The 12488-nt window shown below is 36.1% G+C and overlaps 3 protein-coding genes across 6 annotated transcripts; 2 read left to right on the top strand and 1 right to left on the bottom strand.

The window, feature by feature from the left end:
* Positions 1–905: 905 nt before the first annotated feature.
* LOC130984954 (uncharacterized protein At2g34160-like) lies at positions 906–3128 on the top strand. Its single transcript, XM_057907654.1, has 5 exons — positions 906–1193; positions 1471–1519; positions 1655–1717; positions 2119–2183; positions 2791–3128. Exons 1-5 carry the CDS (start codon positions 1026–1028, stop codon positions 2890–2892), a joined length of 447 nt encoding a protein of 148 aa, XP_057763637.1. The 5' UTR covers positions 906–1025; the 3' UTR covers positions 2893–3128.
* A 279-nt stretch (positions 3129–3407) lies between these two features.
* Positions 3408–6447, bottom strand: LOC130984953 (myosin-binding protein 1-like). 2 transcript variants are annotated; one of them, XM_057907653.1, is made up of 4 exons: positions 6241–6447; positions 5457–6079; positions 4013–5296; positions 3408–3653 (listed from the first exon to the last, which is right to left on the bottom strand). In XM_057907653.1, exons 2-3 carry the CDS (start codon positions 6064–6066, stop codon positions 4035–4037), a joined length of 1872 nt encoding a protein of 623 aa, XP_057763636.1. In that variant the 5' UTR covers positions 6067–6079; positions 6241–6447; the 3' UTR covers positions 3408–3653; positions 4013–4034. The 2 variants fall into 2 exon arrangements, with proteins under 2 accessions (XP_057763636.1, XP_057763635.1); XM_057907652.1 differs by having other exon boundaries at positions 3408–3578; positions 6241–6432.
* Positions 6448–8805: 2358 nt separating this feature from the next.
* On the top strand, positions 8806–12106 carry LOC130984950 (uncharacterized). 3 transcript variants are annotated; one of them, XM_057907649.1, is made up of 2 exons: positions 8806–9195; positions 9665–12106. In XM_057907649.1, the coding sequence occupies exon 2, from the start codon at positions 9690–9692 to the stop codon at positions 11883–11885; it is 2196 nt and encodes a 731-aa protein (XP_057763632.1). In that variant the 5' UTR covers positions 8806–9195; positions 9665–9689; the 3' UTR covers positions 11886–12106. The 3 variants fall into 3 exon arrangements, with proteins under 3 accessions (XP_057763632.1, XP_057763631.1, XP_057763633.1); XM_057907648.1 differs by having other exon boundaries at positions 8836–9195; positions 9660–12106; XM_057907650.1 differs by having other exon boundaries at positions 8845–9195; positions 9677–12106.
* The last annotated feature ends 382 nt before the right edge of the window (positions 12107–12488 follow it).

The raw sequence follows: 12488 nt of genomic DNA, 5'->3' as shown, positions 1-12488 counted from the left end.
CCTGAATGATAACAGGTATAATAAAACTGAGATAACTTTCTAATGCTATTTTGGTATGGTTGATACATTATGATAATAGGTTAACGTGTCCATCATTGGTTGCATCATCTGATAATGTAGTAATCTAAGTAACCCCAAGCATGAAACCCTGTTTAAATCCGTCTCTCTCTCTCTCTCTCTCTCTCTCACACACACACACACACACACACACACACACACACACACACACACACACAGTAGTAATAAGCTGATTACAAGAAGAGACTTAAAAAATAATGATTTATTGAATCATCATTTGATTTTAAACTAGAGGGGCCTTTCCCTGAAGAAATCTCAGCAGAAATTCCTCCAGAAAAAGGAAACACAGGATTCATGCATGTCAAGATGTATAACCTCATGCATGCCTCATATATCTCTTGAATAAATGTATAAGTTTTTTAAAGCAGTTGAAATAACAATTACATTAGGAAAATAGTGTGAAAAGTAGTTGAATTGCTTTAAAATACTAGGTACAAAAAGAGTACATTTATGTTAAATTTTCTTTATTCTTGGCTAAAATAAGATTACAACAGAAAAATAATGTCATATTGGTCAAGAATACAGTCGTTGTGCTTTCTCTATGTTGGTAGTTAAGAGATTTAATATTTGCTCATTTTCTTATTACCATTCAAACAATTCTTTGAGACTTCCTTTCCATCCTTATCAAATTGAGTGACAACATTTTTGAAGTCCGCTTCTAGTGGACTGAGTGGATCAATGTCCTAACAATGTGGAGATCCAATATTTAATTTGCATTTCCCATAATTTAAATGGACCACATATATTTATTAGGTATGAATTTGGATTGGTGTTAACATGGTCAATATGTTTGATTGGGTCAATATGCTAAGTAGCAGCTCCACCAGTTATTCAAACAAATTCTCCTCTATACATAGTGAACCAGATTTAAGTGGAAAAAGAGAAATTTAGAAACTGCAGAAAATAGGAGCAGAGAGGAAAGGTTGGAATTTGTGAATTGAAGGAAAATGACAATAGAAGAAGAAACTGCTGTTATCAAACAAGCAAGCCATGACAATGGCAATAGCCATAACAATAGCATTAACAATGTCAATGGCAATGAGAATCTCAAGAAAAATAGAATTCAGGTGTCCAATACCAAAAAACCACTCTTCTTCTATGTTAATCTTGCTAAGGTCTATCTCTCTCTCTCTCTCTATATATGTGTGTGTGTGTGTGTGTCCTAATTAATTTAAAATGAATCTTGAATTATACTTGATGGTGTGGTACATTAATGAAAAGAAACTAATGATAATATTTGTGAAGTAATTTCAAATATAGGAATTTGTCTACAAGAAAATTTGATGCAATGTAGTTATCACATTAGTTTGGTTTTGTTTGAAATAATTAAATGTTTATTCTGGTGTATGTGTGTGTTTTCATTTTCTTTATTATCTTCTTCTTGTTATGCAGAGGTACCTACAACAACATAAAGAGATTGAGCTTTCAGCTTTGGGCATGGGTAACTAACTACCTGATAGTCTACAAGCTTTCTTACAAAACAAAATACTAGATTTTTTTTCATTTGCTCAAATACATTATGAATATAATTTATTTAATGATGATGATGATAATGAGTTCACCTTGTTCATTACAGCCATCACCACAGTTGTGACGATAGCTGAGATTCTAAAAAATAATGGATTTGTTAACGAGAAGAGTAAGTAATTTATTGATTGGGTTAATTGCGTATAAGTTACAAATTTTTTATCAAATTCTGATTTTGTAAAGCTTGACTTGTTAATTACTAAATTATTGATTTAATTTGAATTTGCTATCAATTAGGATTCCAACTAAACTTATTGGTGATATGATTAGCTAAATAATTGACCATTGTTTAATAAGAAACATTTTTTTTGTCAATTAATTGTCAGGCGAAAATGATTGTGTCACGTCAATTATTTGGCTAGCAATGTTAGCAGGTCGGAATCCTGATTGATAGTTGTCAATTAGATTAAATCAATAATTTAATAATTTTCACGTTACATTTTAAAATTTGCGTGCAAAATCAGAATTTAGTAAGAGTTGCACTCGAATGATATTGGTGTTTTAATAATTTAGGTATCTTGACCTCCACGGTTGGAACAAAGGATGTAGCCAAGGGTCGTACTGTTCAGAAAGCTAGGGTAAGTATTAATTTATGGAAAGATTCAAAATATTTTTGAATTACATCATTTTAAATTAGGGTTAATAGTATTTTATATTCCGAACTTTCGGCATTTTTCATAAAATGTCATAAACTTTTATTTTCTCCTGAAAAATCCTGAACTTTCAGTTTTTAACATAAAATGTCTCGCTATACAAAATTCGGTGACGAAAAGATGATAAAAAACTCGAACTTTTTGCGTTTTCCAACAATAGTGGTTCCTAATATGGTTTTCCAATAATGACGGTCCTCAAAATATTTCTTTCGGCGAGATAATTCATCTTTTTGTCATCAAATTTTGTATAGCGGGACATCTTATGGAAAAAAAAATCGGGATTTTTCAGGAGAAAATAAAAGTTCGGACATTTTGTGGATAACGTTGAAAGTTCGGGACATAAAACACTATTAACCTTTTAAATTATTATTCACTATTCATACAGTTGACACCAAAACTATTGTGTGGACGACCGTTTACTCCCTCCAAAGATATTTTAGGCTTTTGATCTTGTTTTATAGTATAAGATTTTATTTTCAAACAATGTATATTAGAAATTATTCGAAATAATAATAATAATTTTATGTTACAGATCGAAATTGTGCTGGAGAAGTCTGAGAAATTCGATAGCTTAATGAGTGCTTCACAAAATGCAAATGCAAATGGAAATGGAAAAGTAGAAAACAAGCAGTGACACAAAGAGTAGATGGAGCCCTGTTTTTGTAGTCTATTTTATATTTATTGCAATTCTTGTATTGTATCGCAATTTGAGAAATATTTTTATTTAATTCATATTTTAGTTGTTGCCATTCTATAAGTTTCTAAGTGAAGTAAAACAAAGCTGGGCCCATGTAGCGTTTACATCTCATATTGTATAAATCAACTTAGTTTAATTTAGAATTGTATATTTATGTTGTTTGGATTAATTAATCTCACTTTGTACATCAAATATTGCTAATTTAAATAACGGATGTATCATGAAATAAATAGGAATTCAAATATAAAAAAGTTTAACAAAACAATACTCAACTATGAAATCTAATGATAATAATTTACTGCTTCTCAATCCTTCAATGAAACAATTCAAGAACATGACTTCAAATGCCTATGCATCTTTAAATCCATCACTATAAAAATACAAGAAAATTTCACAAACAAGAAGACTAAGACTTACATGAGGGAATCTATTCAAAAAGTAGAACCCAAAACTGCAAATCAAGAATTCCTCATAAGAATCTTTGTAATAAAATACAGATCCTATACATAAGATGGAAGAAGGGAAAAGAAGTGATGACACTATACATAACATTTCCATATACAGCTTTGTTGCAGCATGCTTCTCGACTGCGTCTCAAGGCTTAAGCTTCCGTCGTTTTGCATCTGAGAAAACATGTTATCGGGAAAACTTAGACGACACAATAACGCGTAAATTGTTCCTTTTGATGTACAAGATGCCTATAGCAAGAAATGAAACTTCATCTTTTAGTGATGCACATAATAAGAAGGCATTTTTGTGATCTTCCTATCTAAATTCTATGTTTAGAGTAACTAGCAATCTCATTAGCTTCTATGATACTACTCTAATTCTCTGCATTTTCAGTTAAAGTGAAGCAATCTTCAATATATGACAGAATAAAACACAAAATCCTTTCAAACTGTTTAAGGTTTTGCCTAATGCAAACTAATGCTTTGAGATATTCAATAGGTTGATCACGTCGTATGAACCAATAAAACAGGAACGAAAAGTTTGATCGCGTAACAAACAAGTCATATACGGTTATACTAGATGACAGAGGCACGAGTCGAGAGCATACCTTAGATGCACCGAGGCATGAATCACGTTGAGTCTTGCATCCTTTTGATAGCATGAGCAGAGTGCAAGTCATGCAGACGGGTTGCTATTTCTCGAATAAATACAAATCCTTCACTTCCCTTATCGAGTGCACTGATTGAGCACTCAATAACATTTTGCTCTGCCTCGAGTGCTTGTAATCTGTTGTTTATAACAGACAGCTCGTGTCTTAGTGCTGCTAACTCGACATCTTTACTGCCATATTCTTCGTTTTCACGTTGAGAGTGAGAAGCACTCACATCAAGTGATTCCTCTGTTGAAAAGCCTCGATTGTTCGTGTCAGAGTAGACTTCATGTTTGGTGAATGCAAAGAGTTTCTCCTCCACTGTCTTCAGACATTCTAAAATATATTGTTTTTCATCTTCAAACTGACGCAACGAGATCTTTGGCGTTCCATCAATTGTCTTGATATCTGAACTCATGTATATCGGCTCCTTCAACTCGTCTGATTCATATCCAGACGAAGGCACATCCCCAAATCGATTTCTGTAAGATTGAAGCTCAAGCTGATGACGTTGAATCTGTTTCTCGTTCTCTGCAAGAAGCACATTAGCTTTCTGCAGCGCTTCGCCATCATACTCAGCTTGCTCTTCCAACATTCTCACACACTGCAGCGCCTCCATATGGAAGGCTGCTTTCTCTTCTTGCAATCTCGTGATCATCGCCATTGCTTGATTAGCCGCAACTGCAGAAGCATTCCTCTCTTCCTCCAATTCTTTGTACAAAGTGGCCAATATCTTCTTATCATGCTCAACCTGTCTCTTCAATCGATCTGCATCACTTTCATCTTCGATTTCACCCACAATGCTCCCATCTAGAGATAAATTAGACTCATTTCTTTCAAGTGAAATCTTTCTTTGAAAAATTTGAGCTCCTATGGCATCCACAGCTCTAAAATCTTCGCCGTTTGCAGATACCTTAGGGCTAATATCATTCGAGGACAAGTCAAGCCCTCGAGCAGCAGATATATGTGACAGCAAGAGCTTCAGATCCTCACTAACTCTATCTGTTATAGACCGTTGCTGTTCTAATCTTCCCGACAACTGTCTACCTCTCGCGCCGACTGCTAATCTATAAGCATCACCAAGATCCAAAGAGCCAGTTTTATTAGATTTTAAATCCATCTGAATTTCAACTGGTGGAATCAAGTTGCTTTCTTGATCTGTCTTAACCTCTTTCCATAACTCATCTGTGCCTGTGGAGTCAACTCCTTGATTTGAAGTTTCTCCACATTCAACATCAACATCTGCAGAAAACAATCCAAAATTCGAAAACAATGATAAAAGAGAAGTAGATAAGCTTTCCTAATCACTCCCACTAGTGCAAAAGAAGATGAAATACACATGAACACCAAATTAGTATATATAAAGATTGCTAATATATGCAACGAGACACGTTTGACTTACTAGTCTGCTTTGGATCAACGGGGCGAGCCCCATCCGGATTTGGAGAAGGATCAACACACGAAAAATCTATCAGATCAGAAGGCCCTGCAACGTCTTTACTATCTCCACCAAGCCCGATAGGCGCCTCAGATCCTACATTATGATGGCTAAGTTCTGCAAAGACGAACTTAGCCACCGGAGTTTCCATTTCATGACTTTGAGTGTCTGAAAATGGAGATTCTGACTCAGAATCGGAGTTATCCCTGATCTGAGAATATCCTACATGAGGCATTTGGTCTAACTGAGACGACGATCTCTCACTACCAACGCGGGGGTTTTGAAGTTGACAAAGAGCCAAGGAAGCGAGCTTCGACTTGTGCTCATTGCAAATCAAATCCCAGTAAAAACTATCTCTCTCATCTCCCAAAACATGATCCAATCTCGAGCACAACAAACATGGTGCTCGAAGTTGGTAATGGCGGGCGAATCTTGTAACAAAATAGGCAAAACTAGCATCAACAAAGAGCATAAACATAAGCATCCATTCAAGAACTGCTGAAACTAAAGCTGAAGCAATACTGAGAGAAACCCTATGTCCAGATTCATTGCCCCAACTTCGCCTTAAGTCCATTTCCTCAAAAACCCTATATCAACAAATTGAAAAAAATCCCAAGTTACAAAGAGTGATTACCATTTACCAGATCTCATCATCAGCAAAAGCATGGGAAAGATGATGTTTTTAACCAATTTGCATAAAGTAAGAAGTCAAACAATGAATCAGTAATCTGCAGCAGAGGAATCATACCTGATCGCAAGAAAAGCTCAACTGTAAGAAGTAAGAACAAAACAAAGCAAGATTCAGACAAAAAAAAAAGTGAAATAAACTTATATCCCAACACTACATATACACAAATAAGAAAGTGGTGGTGGGGATGTAACAGTATGGTGTTTGAAAAATTCTAATAGGAATATAGTATTTAGAGATGAGGGTTCCTCTAAAGTAAGCATTTTGATAATGAAAAAAAGACAAGTAAGCCGAAAGCTTGCCACCCCCCCTACCCCACTTCAACCACCCCCTCTCTTCAAAAAGTGGAAGCTTTCAGCAAATCAGATCATAGATTCCATTGATTTCTTTCTTCTTTTTACCTGTAACTTTTTGGATGAATACACCAACACACTAAGAAATAGAATAAATTCTTTTGACTACAATAATTATTTTGGCCTGCTTCTTTTGAAGAACATAGTCTCAACTATAGATTTGTGTGTTAAGTTGAATTGAAGGTTTGTAGCTGAATTAGACAAATTCTAATATTTCAATTTTTCTATAGACTCTTGTGAGATCATTCAGTTCCATGATACTGAAGGATTCAAGTAATCATTTGAGTATTAGGAATTTTGTAATCTAATAATATTTTGATTGTGAAACATAAATACTTCATTACGTCGCATTAGACTGGACTCGTTTTTCATTTTGAAAGTTACATTGGATTAGACTCATTAACATGGACCACATCACTTTTATCTTAAAAAAATAAGTTTCTTACTTTCTTAATCTTCATATCCAAAAAAAAACGAACCTATTATAATGAGACGAATGGAATATTATGTGATCACAAGTAGTATTGTTTTATATTTATAATTATCTTGCAGAAATTGTTGATGACATATTTTATATGTACACGTTCTCATAAATTGGTTATTATTATCGAAAGCACAACATTTTAGAATAAGACTAAACTTATTTAATTATTTTAGTGGGCAATAATGGAGTATCTCTTTTTTTTTTTGAGAAAATAATGATGTGCTAGTATCTTTAAGATCATCATATCATTTGTCTCATCATCACCGGTACTTTCACCTAAAAACAAACCCATATGTCTTTATCTTTCATGGAAGACAATAGTATATGTGGGAACTCACAAAGATGCCTACTTTTAATATTCTCTCCGTCTCATTACAGATGTTTCATTACTCTTCAGCACGGAGATTAAAAATGTATAGAAAGTAGACAAAATGAGTTGATAAAAATTATTTAAATATTAGGTATAGAGAAAAAATATATTGTTAAAAATTGAATGAGACATTTGTGATATAACATCTCATTATGGAAAGTGAGACATTTGTAATTAGACAGATGAAGTAATAAACATGCAAAAATAATTATTTTGAATAAATAGGAATATAGGATTGAGATGATAAAGTATTAGTTGGCCGGATATTTATTATATGTCTTGTAGTGGAGTACTATTTAAGTCCAATAAATCAAATCAGTATCAATTTTAGTATGAAAATAATTTCAATATCAAAAAATCAGTTGGCCCATTCAAATTATGTCCAAGCCCATTTCAAAATCTCAAATTAATCATTTTACTAGAAAAATATTTTGAAATAGCCCACTTGTTCATAGGGGCATAACGAAACTTTTAAATTAAATATAATATTTATTCATAATGTGAGCCGTTTTAATAATTAAATATTATGATCCATGAAAGCAAAGCATATCACTAATTTTAAATTCATTAACTTCAGTTCAGATATTCAATTTTCATGTTAAACTCAAACTCCTACGTTGACTTTTAAAAATATATACTACATAATATATAATATTTATCAATGCAAGTATCATTAACTGCAAAGTTAAATTCATCATAAATAATGTTGTGTCAAATAAATATTTTGTCATACTATACAAAACTCAATTTGAATCCTTGATATTTGTATAATCCATATTCATTATTAAAAGAGACAATAGTGTACACATAAAAATGCATTATCAAATATGCAATAATGCATTTTATATACTACAATATTTTTGGGTGTCAATAGTATATTCCTACATAGAGTAATGAGTTATATATATTCAAAGAAGTACAAAATCTCAAAAATCAAATGACATTTCCGTGCATAGAAATGTAAATGAACAAAGTTACTTGTAAATTATTTGAGGTTTAGTTCAAAAAAAAGATTATTAGTAAACAAGTCGAGCTCAAGTCTGGCGACGCTCGACTCATTATGCTCGCGAACATTTTTGAATTCATTTGTTCGCCAAACTCAAACTCAAATAACAGGTTGATTAAGAATATATTTTTATTAATTTTTAATCTTTCATAATTTTTTAACAAACTTAATTTCAAACATCGTCATATATACAAGTATCGCACCAGCTCGAGCTCGATAATTGAGTGGCCAACCAAACTAAATTCAAATACTCAAACATTTAAACAAATCAAGCTCAAGCACACCCTTTGCACTTTATCAACACACTCAAATAAAATATAGTACTAGTATAATACTATATGAATATTTTTTTTTTGGAGAGAATAATACTATATGAATATGAATAAATATAAAATATGATGGAAATAGAAAAGGGGTAATAGGGTAAAGTACAAAATGGGAAGGGAAAAAGGGTGAGAAGTTTTGACCTAAATACCCATCTCTCACAGCTCTCAATCCTCTCATCGCCCTCTTCTGCCCTCGCTTCTCCTTTCTCTCTTTTCTCCGATTTCCCATTTCTCTCCTTCGTCTCCTGCTCCCTTTTCCCCGCCACTTTCAAATTTCTCCAACCAATTAACTGCCCTCTCAATTCCCATGCCCTTCCAATTTTGATGCCCAATTGGGGCAGATCCATTTTTGGGACTTTATGATTCTTCACTGAGAGTGTTGTCGCAGCTGGGTTTCTCGCCTCCTCTGTTAAAGACTCCAGCTTGATGCCATAAAGATTCCACTTTTTTGCTTGAATTTCGTTTGTTATACGCAGGTGAGTCACTGTTCAATTTTATCTGTGTCTTCTCTTTCCTTCTCTGTGCTGGTGAATTTGGATCGTTTTGTTTTGTGTTGTGTTGTGTTGTTTGTGGCTGGAGCTCTGTTTTGTAAAGGTTCCTCTTTTGATGCTATTCTCTCTGTGTGTGTGTATGCGTGTGTGTGTGTGTGTTTATTGATTGAACGGATTTGTTTGGATGAGAGGTTTGCGGTAGAGAATGATGCTGATCGAGTTAGTATGGTGTGGGTTGAGAATTTTGCTGCTTACTACTAAATATTGTCTTTGCTTGTGATGAGGTCAAAACTCCTTGTGATTTTGTAACTTGGTTATGGATTGTCAAGAAATTTGATTGCAATTCTTGAATATTGAGTTTCTAGAGGTTGGATTTATTAGATTGCTGGCTCGAATTGAATGAAATGTTTGCTGACTTCATCGTCTGACTTAAATTGATCGATATGTAGCTCAGTAATTCTTGCAGGCATAAGGTGAAAATGGTGAACCACGACGTTCTCCTGGGACAAAATAACGGTGCAGCTCTTGGTCATAACCAGCCGGTGGTGCTAAACCGCAATCACAACATAGTTATTGCTCAAAACCATGGGTTGGAGATGGGACAGGCTCACGAACAAGACGCGAGGTTGGGACAGGGTCATGACAGTCAGGGTGATGATCATGAATATGATGAGCAAGAGAATGGTTTGTCGATGGAGGAGAAGCCTGATCACGATATCCAAGATGTGCATCTACATGGAGGTAGCAGTGAGTTAGATATGTCTGATCATAATGAATTGGCTGTCTCTGAGAACCAAGAACTTGACGAGAATATGGAGTTAGCAGTGATCCAGCATGAGGACATGGGCATGGACTCTATGCACGATATGGATCTTCACCAGTCTCTAGTAGTTACTCCCGCTCATATTCTGCAGCAGAGAACCCTTGCTATAAGCCCTAGCTACGAGCTTCATGTGGGGCAAGAGTTCGCTGATGTCAAAGCTTGTCGAAGGGCTTTGAGGGACACAGCTATTGCCCTGCATTTTGAGATGCAGACCATAAAGTCGGATAAAACTCGTTTTACTGCCAGATGTGCCAGCGAGGAATGTCCATGGCGCATTCATGCTGCAAAGCTTCCTGGTGTACCCACTTTCACAATCAGGACCATCAATGATAGTCATACATGTGGTGGAATTTCCCATCTGGGGCATCAGCAGGCCTCGGTTCAGTGGGTTGCCAATTCCGTGGAGCAACGTCTAAGAGAGAACCCGAATTGCAAGCCAAAAGAGATCTTGGAAGAAATCCATAGAGTCCACGGTATCACTCTATCTTACAAGCAAGCCTGGCGCGGAAAGGAAAGGATTATGGCTGCTATGCGTGGATCCTTTGAAGAAGGATATCGTCTCCTCCCGCAGTACTGTGAGCAAGTGAAACGGACTAACCCAGGAAGTATTGCATCTGTTTATGGAAATTCTACCGACAACTGCTTCCAGCGCCTCTTCATCTCATTTCAGGCATCCATATATGGTTTCCTAAATGCTTGCCGTCCACTTCTTGGGCTTGACCGAACATTTCTAAAGAGTAAATACCTGGGTACATTGCTTCTGGCTACTGGTTTTGATGGGGATGGTGGCCTTTTCCCGTTGGCTTTTGGTGTTGTTGATGAGGAGAACGATGATAACTGGATGTGGTTTCTCTCTGAGCTCCATAACCTTCTCGAGGTGAATACTGAGAACATGCCAAGGCTTACGATATTGTCAGATAGGCAAAAAGGCATCGTTGACGGAGTAGAATCCAATTTCCCCACTGCTTTCCATGGGTTTTGCATGCGCCATTTGAGTGAAGGCTTCCGGAAAGAGTTTAACAATACACTGCTTGTTAACCTTTTGTGGGATGCTGCCCATGCTCTTACAGTTATTGAGTTTGAAGCAAAAATTCTAGAGATTGAGGAGGTTTCGCAAGATGCAGCATACTGGATTCGCCGGATTCCCCCTCGATTATGGGCTACAGCTTATTTTGAGGGAACAAGGTTTGGACATTTGACAGCTAATATAGTGGAAGCTCTAAATACTTGGATCTTGGAAGCCTCTGGTCTTCCTATAATCCAGATGATGGAATGCATCCGAAGGCAGCTAATGACCTGGTTTAATGAACGTCGAGAGACTAGTATGCAGTGGACATCCATCCTTGTGCCGAGTGCAGAGAGGCGAGTTGCGGAGGCACTTGAGCGTGCACGCACTTATCAGGTTCTTCGCGCTAACGAAGCTGAATTTGAGGTGATATCTCACGAGGGAACAAACATTGTTGACATCAGAAACCGCTGTTGTCTCTGTCGGGGATGGCAACTGTATGGTCTACCCTGTGCGCACGCTGTCGCTGCACTACTCTCTTGCAGACAGAATGTCCACCGATTCACCGAGAGCTGTTTCACTGTTGCTACCTATCGGAAGACGTACTCACAAACCATACATCCTATTCCAGATAAAACACTGTGGATGGAGTTTTCTGAAGGAGACCCGACTGGCAGTAAATCTGTAGAAATGATTATTAATCCACCTAAATCACTCCGCCCTCCTGGGCGACCGAGGAAGAAGCGTGTTAGAGCAGAAGATCGTGGCCGTGTGAAGAGAGTTGTACATTGTAGCCGCTGCAATCAGACGGGCCACTTTAGGACGACGTGTGCAGCGCCAATATGACTACTCATTCTGTATCCATGCAATAAAGTTAAGCTAAGCTAAGCTATGCTCTTACCTGTGCAGTAAATTTTCTTAGACTTGTTTTTAGATAAAGGAATTACTATAAGTTGGGGTGCAAGATTGTTGTCCTAATAATTAGATGACTAGTTTTATTATTTGTCCTATTAAGTGGATTGCTTTCTAGTATCATTTTATAGAAGAATACAGCCTCTTACTTTTTTCTTGATAGGTTTGAAATGATCTACATAATATATACTAGTATATATTTTCTTAAATGTTACTGTAACTATTGTCATGCTGTTGTTGCTTTATTTGGCTTCTGCTCTGGGGTTAACGAAGAGGCGCTGCAATAGCATTGTCTGTTGTAATCAAGTCCAGTCCGTTGGCGGCTGAGCCAATAAGGCTCCCAACGCAGCCGACTACAAGGCAAGTTTCACCTATCTTACTCTGAATTTAGTAAGAACGCGCATCATTTTATTTGAAATGCAGAGGAATGTGTGATCCGGCCTATACGGCGTAGTTTTAAGTCACCGTTGAATGATTCATGAAAGGTGCTTAGAGTATGGTAGATCATATGCACAGTGCATCAGCCTGCATTTGTTT

This window comes from Salvia miltiorrhiza, chromosome 5 (assembly GCF_028751815.1).
Source record: "Salvia miltiorrhiza cultivar Shanhuang (shh) chromosome 5, IMPLAD_Smil_shh, whole genome shotgun sequence".
In the NCBI taxonomy this organism is placed as follows: domain Eukaryota; kingdom Viridiplantae; phylum Streptophyta; class Magnoliopsida; order Lamiales; family Lamiaceae; genus Salvia; species Salvia miltiorrhiza.
This window is presented reverse-complemented; position numbering and strand designations above follow the sequence as displayed.

Bases quoted from the DNA above. Each gene is read 5' to 3' on its own strand.
- LOC130984950 (XM_057907649.1), top strand. From the start codon at position 9,690: ATGGTGAACCACGACGTTCTCCTGGGACAAAATAACGGTGCAGCTCTT.
- LOC130984953 (XM_057907653.1), bottom strand. From the start codon at position 6,066: ATGGACTTAAGGCGAAGTTGGGGCAATGAATCTGGACATAGGGTTTCT. The intron at 5,297-5,456 runs GTAAGTCAAACG...TGTTTTCTGCAG, and splicing joins CGTTGATCCAAAGCAGACTA to ATGTTGATGTTGAATGTGGA.
- LOC130984954 (XM_057907654.1), top strand. From the start codon at position 1,026: ATGACAATAGAAGAAGAAACTGCTGTTATCAAACAAGCAAGCCATGAC. The intron at 1,520-1,654 runs GTAACTAACTAC...TGTTCATTACAG, and splicing joins GCTTTCAGCTTTGGGCATGG to CCATCACCACAGTTGTGACG. The intron at 1,718-2,118 runs GTAAGTAATTTA...TTAATAATTTAG, and splicing joins TGGATTTGTTAACGAGAAGA to GTATCTTGACCTCCACGGTT.